General features: G+C 40.1%; 1 protein-coding gene across 4 annotated transcripts in view; it reads right to left on the bottom strand.

Annotated features, from left to right (window-relative positions):
• Nucleotides 1-9,549, bottom strand: part of ASPH (aspartate beta-hydroxylase) — a 111,990-nt gene extending 102,441 nt beyond the window's left edge. For all 4 annotated transcript variants that reach the window (XM_077783430.1, XM_077783438.1, XM_031504035.2 and 1 more), the window contains exon 1: nucleotides 9,370-9,549. In XM_077783430.1, coding sequence (XP_077639556.1) covers nucleotides 9,370-9,430 — 61 coding nt within the window. In that variant the 5' untranslated portion in view covers nucleotides 9,431-9,549. The remainder of the gene's footprint in view (nucleotides 1-9,369) is intronic.
• Nucleotides 9,550-12,262: the final 2,713 nt, after the last annotated feature.

Below are 12,262 nucleotides of genomic sequence, written 5' to 3'. Positions count from 1 at the left end.
TCTCATAGTAAAATAAACCACTATACAAACAATCTAAAAAATACTGAAAACAAGAGAAAAATCATAAATTCAGGATTAGACAACAAAGCAGGCTGATTGTGGAGATGCTGGGAATGGCCAACTGCAGGGGAAAAAAACAGTTGGCAAAAAAAAGGGATGCATCACAAAATATGTAAAAAACCTCTAGGATCATAAGCATCCTGCTGAACTTGCCTAGTGAAAGGAAGCTACTCCCTTCAAGAGATGAAGTGATTCCATTGACACATCTCCTCAAACTCCGCACTTAGTCAGGATGTGAAAGATCAGACTCAGTTCTCTCCTCTAGGGAACACTGTTTGAACTTCTTTGTAGGTCTAAAAGACATTTTTAAGTATACCCAAAGGTAAAAGTTCAAAGCCATTTTAGTCCCTCAAAAATAGGATCTAAGATCCTATTATCTGAAAATATGCTTCAAGTACAAGAGACACGTACAGCTTTTTAGCTGTTTTATATTCAGTTTATAAAGAGATGGTCAGTAAGTCCATTTCTGAATATAAGCTGCTATATTTCAAAGTACTTTTAAGTCAAGAGATAGCTTTCTGACTCACAAAGTATCACAATATTTAGAAGAGTTTTTTAGTTGCAAGCTAAGGTGATGTGTTAGTAAGTCAGAATTATTTATTCTTCAGAAAAAAAAATCCGAAACAAGAACAAGATTCTCATCTGGCTGATTGAAGCTAAGCATCATCCTCAGGGAGGGGCTTTTTACATTCAGTTATTATTCTTCAGTAGTTACATTTTTTTCTGACTATAAACAAATCCTATTGCTTTCCATTTACATGATTCTTCTAAGACATACACAACAAATATAATAAAATTCATTCCCAAGAAATCTATTCAGAAAACCCATCACAATAATGATGAGCTTCAGGCTTGTTGGCTGTTTGGGTCTTTTTTTAAAACCCTAAGGATTTGTCTCTATGAGAAAAACAGTCACAAATGAAAGAAAAGGAGAAATTTAGTGAGAAATTCTGTCCTAGGAGGTCGCACAGTTTCAAGAGACTTGTCAAAAGCACTTCATCTAAATACAGCACAGCAGTGGTCTCTACTTGCAGTGCTGGCTCCACATTCTCAGTAAGATTTGGAGAGACCAGCCATTTGCCCCATAAGAGCTGCTGCTGTCAACAATCTTCTCAAGTCTTGTTTATCTAAGCATAACTACTCAAGCTGGAGAAGGAGAGAAGAAGACAGAGATGTATATTCATAAGAGAAAATCCTGAATCTGTACTTACTTCTTTTCTAAATGTGACAGAAAGATGATCATGTCCAAAACCTAGTCAAATTTTGTCCAAGCCATGTTTTGGCTCTTTTATTTTAGTTTTTGATTATTTGGATGACAATTTTTTGGGTAGCTCCTCAAGAAGGATTTATTACAAGGAAGAAATACACACAGATGTGCACACAGCTTAAATAACTAAAAAGGACATTGCTTACAACTTGAGTTTTATAATGAATACTAGCAACAGCAATATATTTAAATCAATATTTAATGCATCTATCACTATCAGAATACTATGGATTAGTTTTATTTTAAAACTTTTCTCCAGAAACTTAAAGATAGTACAATAACAAGCATAGTCAATTAGCACTGAAGAAAAAAAAAACAAACAAAAAAACCCCCCAGGAGTCCTGTAAAGACAGAATACAAATAATTTGTTATAAAATTACCTAATCTAAATAGATTTGTAGAGAAAAGTCCATATTTTTCCCAAACACATATGTTAATTTTCTCTAGTTTTGTTTTTCTGTGTATAGAATCACAAAACAGAATTTAAGTCTGAAACAATGTAAAATGTGCCTCTTGTAAACTTACTTAACTCAAACATCAAGCCAAGAGGTTCAAGGTTAAGACCACATGCTTAAAAAGAAATTTTAGTTTTCCTCCTGCTGCAGGAACAATATCTCTGTAACACCACTCTATACAAATTACTTAAACATTTTAAGAGCTGCTATTTTGTTTAACCAGCTCTCTCCCACAGAACATTAGGAAAGAAGATCTAAAATTACACAATCTACCTATCTTGTACTTGAATGATTTAATATAGCCAACAATGCGGCATAATTACTAGGTTAATTAAATAGATAGATGGTTGTATTTAGGAAGGAGCGGAGTTCAGGGAAGGTAAATGTGGAGAGGAAATACAAGAAATACTTGAGCCTAGAACATGCAAATTTTGCTGGTGGTGACCTTTAAAAAAGATTCTATTACATAAGGTTGAAAATCCTCATCGTCGTACATAACATGCTGGCATTAATTTAAGGGTATTTTTTCCTTGTTCCATTTTCCTATTCTGTAATGTGGGTCACATCAATTTGTTTTAGCAACAAGTCCTAATTAAGCCACAAAATAAAGAAAACAGACTATGTTGGTTTAGTTCTTTAAATTTTTCTCATGCTTTGAGGGAGCTCAAATAGAAAAACTCCAGTTGTCATGCAGGCACCTACAACTCTGCTTTTCATAGGTTTCTGCTCATGGAAAGGCAGAACACTTCAAAATGCTTAAAATGCCAAAAATGTATCAATTTCAAGTCCAATACTAAGCCAATTTAATTAGGCATTTGTTCATGGGGTGCTATGCACCTGCCACTCTTACGGAGTACAAAACAGGTTTTAGGTGTCATATGTTACTAAAATATGTTTTTAGGAGCTCTCAGTTGCAGAGAAATTGCTGTTATAGAACATTCTGGCTTCGAAAGATATGTCTGTGTCTTCTAGTCACTACGTGTCCTCTAGCTGCTATAGAAAGAAATTACAACAAACTACAGTTTACAAACTGCTATGTGAACTTTCTTTAAGAATTTTTAAATTTAAAAAACACCAGCATGAGGAATGAGAAAGTGAAATATGTTGCATTAGTAATTAATTGTCAGTTAACAAACAGAACCTCAGGAAATAAAACTGCAAAACCAGAAAACCACTACTGAGTAGTTATAACTCCCCCCTAGCTATTAAATGTTTTGTAAAGAAAGTCTTGAAGCAAACAACTTGGTCACATTTGTTACATGAGGTTAAGTACATGCATATTAAGAGTGCAACTCCATACGAAGAAAACTACAATTGGTTAAATCTTTGAAGTTCTAACAAAGTTGAACCACACATATTGCAGTATGTTCCAACTCACTACATAGTGAGTTGGAACATACTTCATTTCCAACATGTTTCAAGATACATAATATTATGAGTTCCACTTCAAAGCATAGCTCAAAACTTTTCCATGCAAAGAGCTATCCCACAGATGCAGTTAGGGAAAAGATTGCTGCAGGCTATCACACAGATTACCAGATTGTGATCTTCATCAGGAAAGAACCTCTTGGGGCAAATCAGAACTTCATTGCTCAAGTTCTCTACAATGAAGAATTCAACATACAAATTAGCACAGGAATTCTTATTATATGTTTCAAAGTGATTCCAGATGAAAATGAACCCTTTCTTTTCATATAGGTGATTGGCCAAGACGTTTTCAGTTTAAAGAGAAACTTTATTCAAATGTCACCTCTCTATGCACTCCATAGTTAGAAATAATCTCGACACATAGAGCCTTCCCCTGGTAGTAAATTTTGTTCTTTACTGAAGCCCTTTTATATCCAGCTATTACATTAGCATAGCCAACCAAACCAGTCACCTTTTGGTGTTCACACCATGGCTCCACAATTACATGACTGAACATAAAACTCTGGATTTAACCTCATCCTCCCCTAATGCCCACCCACTCATTGTCATGTCTTCCCTTCCCAGATGACCTTTCATAAAATCATGCATTGAGTCAGTCTAGAGGGGAGAAATAAAAAAATCAGCTTTCTGCTTCAGTTCCCTGTGTGGTTCACCTCACACCTGCACAGCCAATAATTCAGGTACAGGGAAAGGGGTATTGAAAAGCACAAGTCTGCAGAGAACCTCAAACTAGATTAAACTGACTGCAGACCTGGAGCTTAAACTATTAAAAAATTTTAACTTCTTAATCCCCCAATATGATATACATCCTTGGAGACTGAACACTGAGTAGCTATGACATCTGATGGGGAATCCTCATGTGCACTCTCAGAATAATTGCCAAAATGTGAGATAACATACTCCAGCTTCCTGTCTCCCTGATACCAGAGATACTTCAGATTTTCCACCCAGCATTTTAAACAAGCCCTATCTTCAAAAGGCTATTGAAAAGGTTATCATTTAAACACATAACAAAATGCTCAAAAAGTATATTGAAGCAAACGTCCTTGCAGATGTGAAATGCAACCTTTCTCTGTGTTTGAAGCACTGTGAATAATTTCTTTTAGCCCACTTCCTGCATACAGATAAGATCCATCAGAAAACAGAGCAGGCACAAGATTTCAGCCCACACTGGATCAAAAGGGGCATGAGAACTTTAGTGTCCTCATCAAGAGATAGCATCTCTGGAAGTTTGGAGAGGACTCTCAGTGCTTCAGAATCCTTCAGGAGAAAAAGAACTGAGGGGAATGTATCAGGCTCTTTACATTTATGTCCATCCTGCTACACTAAGTATCAATCTTAAAACCCAAAATAATACATCCTTGAGAAAAGGTAAAGGAAGGAAATGCAAACACCTGGCAACATGGGAATACCAGAAAGGCACAGAAGCATATACTGTACTCAAATTGAATGTTTCTACTTCCAGAGTAACTTTGGCAATCAGCTACTGCACCTGTCAACAGTTCATGGTGTAGATAAAGTCTGATTCAGATAAACCTTATAGGCTGTCTTTCCAGAGCTCACTTGACTCTAGTACTAGACAAATGAATCAAGAGTTTATTGAGGATTCACTATTTCAATGCAAATCTGCTCGAGTGAGCTGAAAAATACCTATGTTAACCATTTAAGAATTTTTTATATCACTTTCATTGAATCAAAGCTAGGAAACAGACTTGTTTGAGGAGTTACTTCCTCCAGTTTTGTACAGGCCATTTAAAAAATAAAAGGGGGAAAAAAAGAGAAGAATGGCAGAGAATCAGCAAAAGTAGTAATTTCACCAGTGTCACTGCTGCAATGTACCATGCAAATCAGTGATGCTTGGACCATTACTGTTGCTACAGATTTTTTTGGCAGACTATTTTACAATACTTTAAAATGTCTTCCAGAAAGGCCACCCTGAATAAGACCCAAGGCAGACGGATCAATTATAAAGAGCTGTCTACATTTCCATGGTTTTGCTATTTGTATTAGCATCTGGCATTCATGGTAAACATACAGGCTCTTCAAATAGTTGTAAGCAACTAAACTAGGCAATAGGATAAACTTCCAAAAGAAATCACTGCAGAATTTCCTAAACAGTACACAGAGTTTCCATCAGTGAGACACAAAGTATTTCTCATTTGTTCACAACAGACCTACAGAAACTCTAACACCGTAATAAAAATTCGCTGTATATTTCTGAGAAGCAATAATGCTACAAGAAAAGGCCTTTACAATGAATTTTAAAAGCCAAATCAAGAGTTTGAGCAGCACACTAACTGATTGAGAATTCTTTTTGGTTCTGCAAACACTTGGACTTTGGTCATTTTTGGTCAGCAAACAGTTTGACAAGTCAAAATATTTGTTAAGCCCCACAGTGCATCCCAAATTTACATCTCATTTATGACCTCCAACACCTTAACACCCTTCTTCCTAAGGGTTTCAATAAAAAAAGTGAATAATGGATAGATTATAATACAAGAAATCAGATGACACACCACACAACTGTAAAGAGCATAAACAGACACACTCGACAGCAGTTGAGGTCAGAAATCAAATTTTTATATAGATGAAAGCAACGTATTTAAACAGAAACCACGGCGCAAGAAAATGAGATGTTATACCATAGCACAGGTGGGTAGCTGAGAGACATCATAGCACAGGTGGGTAGCTGAGAGACATCATAGAATGGATGGGCAATTCCACTTCAAGCACTGATGTGAAGTTCAGTGTTCCCAACAAAAGAACTTCAGTAGCAAAATATGACCTGTTTAGTTGATGAATTTTCTCTGCTCTTTGGGTAAACTGGAAAGCTAATGGAGATCCTCACCCAGATAAAAGCACACTCTAAAGTAGTCTTTACAACAGAGATGAGATAAAATGTGGAAATTCTTGTAAATTAACAGGCACAACTTCTTTCTAGAAGTGATACACTGAACTAAAAATGTTGTAATTATAACACAAAATTACATTTGGATAAGTACATTGGGTGACCTTGAATGTATACCACAAAAAAGCCCCAAACAAATCTGGAGAAAGTCAAAACACCAAAAATGAAACAAAGAATTACAGCAAGGGGCACTAGAGGGTCCAGAGGATGAGTTTAAAAAATGGCAATACATTTGCACATGTAAGGAAACCACATGATTAAAGCAGCAAAATGGGAAAATTAACATCTCCTGGGATCTTGCAGAGAAAAATAAAGGATGCCATAAGATTCTCAGTCATCATTGTAGAGATTAAAGAAAATTTACCAAAGCAATGTTAGTTCTTTGTCATCATAAAGACTGAAGGCAACACACCCTCAGAATTGAGATAGGACTATGGGTTTTTTAATATAAAATACAGTTCTCTGTAGATACGGACGATGCTTTACATTGGAAATGTGTGGTTTGTATGGACCCTAGCCTAATGAAGAACCATCCCACTTAACATCAGAGATGCAAAGAAAACAATAATTGCACAACTTATCTTCAATAAAAATGTTTAACTCCTCATTTACATACTGTAAGACATCATATACCCACACAGCAGCATACTGATAGCTGTCTTATAATCTGAACTTCTATAGGTAAGCATAGTTTACAAAGTCAACCATCATTTTTCAACCATCCATATTTCAAAAGTTCACTGGGATGCTGATCCTCAGTCTTGCTGGAAGGCTTCTCTATAGGCACCTGCTAATGCCCAAGACATTTCCACATTTCACATCTCATGAAATCTGAGGGAGCTGATTCATGACCAGGTGTTATGCATTTGTTTCTGTAACAAAACTGTCCTTCATCTAATGATGCTTCAAGTAACAATGCAGCAAGTATCTATAACAGTCTTTAAAACTGATAGTCTTCCTTTTGAGAGGCCACATCTTTACAATGGATTCTGCAGGCTAGTAACAAGCAGCCAAACTTTCCAGTAAAGATAATAGCAAACACGTGTTTCTCTAAGTATCCCCAAACTATCAGCTTTTTCCCTGGTTTTCACTTCTGTACTCTAAATAAAATTATTGTCATAAAATTCTGTAAATCTAATTTTCAAACAATAAGTAGCACTACAAAGGTAAAATAAAGATTTTTTTTTCAGTTAGGACTGATTTGACAGCTTCTAGTATATGACTTGTGAAAGTATAAGCTAGAGTTCTATTTCTAAACGATTTTTAGTTCCATTTCTGACAATACAGTGTACCTGAAAACACCTATATAAAATAAAGTTAGAATTTAATCTATTTGTAGTTTACTGTAAATATTTTCTGATAGTGAAACCTAAAAGCAGATTGCTGATGCTGGCATCGTCTTGAGTGCACAGATTTTGAAATAAGCTGTTAGCCTCAGTGGCTTGAGCTGTGAGGAAGGCCTTGGCAAGAAGCCACATCCTCTCTCTAGAACTGCTGTGAAAGTGAATACTTCTATCAAGCAAAAAGTATCTCAGATCTGAGGTTTTCATACTTCTCAGTCTCAATTGCTTGTCATCTAAAAATCATTTCCTCATCTCACTTTCACATCCCTTGACTGTGGAAAGCTTACTGGCTGCTGGGAGCACTCTGCTCCTCCAGCTGTTCCTTTATTTGCACAGGAGTTACCATGCCTCACCTCTGCAGCTGCAACTGTGAAATCAGCATCAGCTTCATGCTGTAATTGCTATGGTTGTCTAAGGGATTCTACGTAGGAGTGTTGTGTATTAACAAATTTAAGAGGTTACATGTCAGTAGAGTGCCTAACACATTACCCATACTGCTTTATCCCCTCAAGGACATCTTTTAATATAAAGAAAGAAAATTTTATTCAGACTACAAATAAAAACCCATGGAATGCTTTCTTTATTCAGTTAGAGATTCAGTTTACCAATACATTTATTTCTCAGATATTGACAAACATGTAAAGTGATATTTAAAACATTAACTACCATATTCAAAATTACAACAGGGACGTATGTTTTTAAGGCATTAAAATTGAAAATCTGTATTTAACATGCTTAATACTGGGTGATCGTCATAGCATGTCCAGTCCAAGCAAAAACTGCAATTAACACAGACTTAACAGCATAGGTCAGCAATTGCAAAAAGGATTTTTAAATACAATTAAAAAACCCACTTCTACAAACATTGCAATATTTTCTCTAAACTCTTTTAAGCTTAAGTATATTTGAAATATTTCCCTCTTAATTCATCATGTGGTAGGTAAACTAATCCTATATGGTTCAGCCTTTAATAAACATTGTTCACACTATTATTACTATATTCAAAGAGGGACACCAGATATTATTTCTGTGTCATCACCACATTTTATCACTGGAGCTCTGTGCACACCAATCTCAAATCCAAAGAAGCTACGACACATAAACACAGTGTGTGGTAAAAAAACCTCCTTTCTCCAGTACAGTGCGCATGGCTGCATAGTGACTCTGGAAGTACAGACACTTTCCCCCCCTCTTTCAGGCGCATACTGAGATGCTGAGAAATGCCAATGGACATAAACTGTCCGCACACAGCGGTCTGTGAGCAGTCAGATTTGTTAAGGGATTCTTTATTGGTGAGGCGGGGGATCATTGCCTCACAAAACCCTCCTGGCTTGCATTTATCTGCGACTCTTCCTCCTTGCCTCGAGTAACTGAAACCATCTACTTAGGTGCTCCACCTAAAACAGATCTAATAATTTTGACCTAACCAGGTCAGTCTGAGGAGATATTCCACATCCCAGTTTGGATACAAGAATGTGTGAGACTGGGGCATCCCGGTTCCACCTCATCTCCCGGAGGAAGAGGTCTCGGGGTACCCACAGATGCTGAGGCCTGCCCGGCGCTCATCTCATCCCTTCTAGGGAGCTTTCGAGGGGGGACCCGCCGCCTAGGCCCCACGACTCCACGAGAACTCGCTGGATAGGGAACAGCGGGATCGTGAGGGACACATCCCGGCCGTCTACCCCCGCGTCCCCTCTGGTTCTGGGGGAACCAGAGGGGCCGGCAGGAAGGAAGGGAAGGGAAGGGCAGCAGAGGCAGGGGAAAGCGCAGCATCCCAGCGCTTTGCCTGGCGGCTGCCCCGCGCCGCCGGGAGGGCCCTTCCTTCCCTCCTCTGGCTCCGGCGGCCGCTGGAGCCCCCGCCCCTTCCCCGCAGAGCTACTGCCTCGCTCCCGCAGCAGCGCCGCTCACCTCTCTTGGAGCCGGGGCTGGGGCTGCCGCCGGTGGCTCTGGAGCTCTTGCGGGAAGCCATCGCGCCTCCCGTCGGGCAGCGCAGGGGGCGGAGCGGGAGCGCGTTCCGGAGCCGCCGCCGCCACCCGAGCCCAGCGTGCGGCGGGAGCGCGCTTCGGCCCCGGCAGCGCGACCCCGAGCGCTCCGCGGCCCCGCCCCCGCGCCCGCCGGCAGCCAATCGCGCCAGCGAGGCGCGGCGCCGCTCGCCTCCGATTGGCGGCGGCGCAGCGAGGGGGCGGGGCGGCGGCCCGCCGGTCGCGCGCGCCCGCCGCGCTCCCCCGCCGCCGGCCCATTTGAACGTGGCACAGGCGGGCGCGCGCGGCGGCCTCTCGCGAGGGTTCGGGCGCGCGCGCGGCGCTGAGGGAGGGAGGCTGGGGAGGCGGCGGGGGAGCGTGTGTGCGGCAACTCCGCGTTTGTATGGCAACTCCGCGTTTGTATGGCAACTCCGCCTAAAGCATCCCGCCCTGAGCCTTAAACCGCGCTCCGCATCCAGCTGAACGCCCTGGTTGCGCGAAACACCGTTGATGTGTAAAATGTCCAACGGTCTAAGAGGATGGAGCTCGGCTCTTTTCGGCGGTGCTGAGTAATAGGACAAGAGGCAATGGGCAGAAAGTGATGCACAGGAAGTTCCACCTGAACTTCTTTGTTGTGTGGGTGACAAGCGCTGGAGCAGATGACCCAGAGAGGCTGTGGGGCTCTGTCGCTGGAGCTGCTCCAGAACAGTCCGGACACAATCCCCGCCGTGTTCTCTGGGCTGACCCTGCTTGACAGGAGGTTGGACCAGATAACCCCTCTGGTCCCTTCCAGCCCGACCCATTCTGTGACAGATTCCACGGGACGGCGTGTCAAACCTTCAGAGAGCGCCTTTGCAACCAACAGAGTGAAAGGATATGAAGTTCGTCGCGTCAGACTGATGACTTCCCCATCAAGGCGTTTTGAGGCTTTAAAAATACTTTTAATTTACTCTGATAAAACAAACCTGGGGTTTTGCAGGAGTTCTGGATGCCTCTTGGTAGTGATATTCAGTTTGAGATTGGGTTAAATACCAGTTTGGCATGACACTAAAAGTCTAAAAAAAAAAAAAAAAAAAGCCAAATCCAGCTTTGAGTCCTGACCATAAATACAGTGTTTTGAGTCAAAACAAACAATTCTGCAAAATCGAGAGCTTTGCAAGTGGACATGTGGAGAAGGAAACCTTTCTCAAATCAAAGATTAGCACTGTGTTTTGAATGGTAATGCCACGAAGCTAACCAAAAACAGTAATTTCCTGGAGAGCATTAATCAGTATTTTTAAATGGGATTTACAGTTAAATGCTGAGTCAAGTAACAGGATATCAGTACAGACAGTAGAAGTAAAAGCAACTAGTCTGGGGAACATCAAAAATAGTGATGCCTACTTCTTGGTATATCTCCTGTGAGTTAATTTGTTTCTAGTGTAGTGAATATCTGAGCTTTTCACTTGGTTATGGCACTCTACCAGAGTCTTATTTTCACATGATATGTTAGTAATTAATATATTTTGAGATGCTTCCCTTTTGTTTGGTAAGACTAAAACTGCTGGACAAGTTTAAAAGCTGCTAGGGAGGAGTAGGTGTACTCATGACTATGTAGAATTTATCACAGAAAAGCTAACAGGATGAATTATTAGCATTTCAGCAAATTGGAAAGTACAATGCAAGGAATAAATTGTCCTAAGAAAAGCACAAAAAAAGTTGTAATCTGGTCCTGAGATTACTGAAAATACAGTATGTGACTGTACATATAAAAAATGTACAGTATAAAATACAGGATGTGTGACTATATTCTTGGAAGTAGCACTTACTGTCAATTGAGACAACAGCTGTATGTGGTTAATGTGGGACACAGTTTCCTGAAGATACACTACGGGAAATGGCACTCTGGTAAAAATAGAGATGCTGAGAACATTGATGCTACTGGACAGTCAGGGACATCTAGAAGGATACTGTTATTGGTTTACTGTTGATGCCTTGTGAAGTCTGACCTAGAACACAGACTAGACAGAGCTAAAGAATAAAGTAGGTATTTATGAAGAGGCCTCAAACAGATCCACCAGCAGAACCCAAAATGGCCACAAAACTGGGCAGCAGGTTGTGGGGGTCTCACACTTTTATAAGTTCTGGTCCATTAGCATATTGGAGCTAATTGTCAAATTACAGCTTTAGCCCAGGAAGTCCCATCCTTGTTTTCTCTCTTCAGTCCACTGTTGTTTATGCTCTTGAGCCTGAGGTCTGGATTGGCTGTCCTTGGGTCCCCAGCTAGAGAAGATATTGTTTTGTCTTCCTGTTCTGTGGAGAGAGCTTACTATCCCCTAATATGAAGCCTAGACTTACACACTAAAGCAGAATAGAATCTGAAAAATATAAAAGCTAATACCTGAGGCATCACTGTGAATGAATCATTTGGCTTTAAATGGAATGTGAAATTCCTTACTTCTGTTTACTTAGGCACACACCTGCCAGCACTTTGTAATTGGTGTATTTTAGTACCTGCTTGTACACTCTTCTGCCCAAGAAGTCTCCCTTGCAAGATTAAAATATACTCCCAGAGGTACAAATACTCATACAATATTGTATGTTTATACTAATCACCATCCGTTTGCATGATCTTGTCATTTGGAAGTTTCTGTTGATCTCTTACAGCATCAGAACTTTCCTCCCAGTCACAGGCATCTGTAAACTGAAGAGGAATGTTAGATAAGAGGGACGGTTGTCTTCTACTGATCAGAGAACATTTTTCTTTTATTTCTGCCTGATATCTCTGATCATACATTTAAATCTGATCATGACATGGTTTTGGATGAAGCAGACATTCAGCTTAATTTGCAAAAAGCAGC

Source organism: Lonchura striata, chromosome 1 (genome assembly GCF_046129695.1).
Source record: "Lonchura striata isolate bLonStr1 chromosome 1, bLonStr1.mat, whole genome shotgun sequence".
Lineage (NCBI taxonomy): Eukaryota > Metazoa > Chordata > Aves > Passeriformes > Estrildidae > Lonchura > Lonchura striata.
The sequence above is the reverse complement of the archived record's forward strand: the minus strand, read 5'-3'. Positions and strand labels throughout refer to the sequence as shown.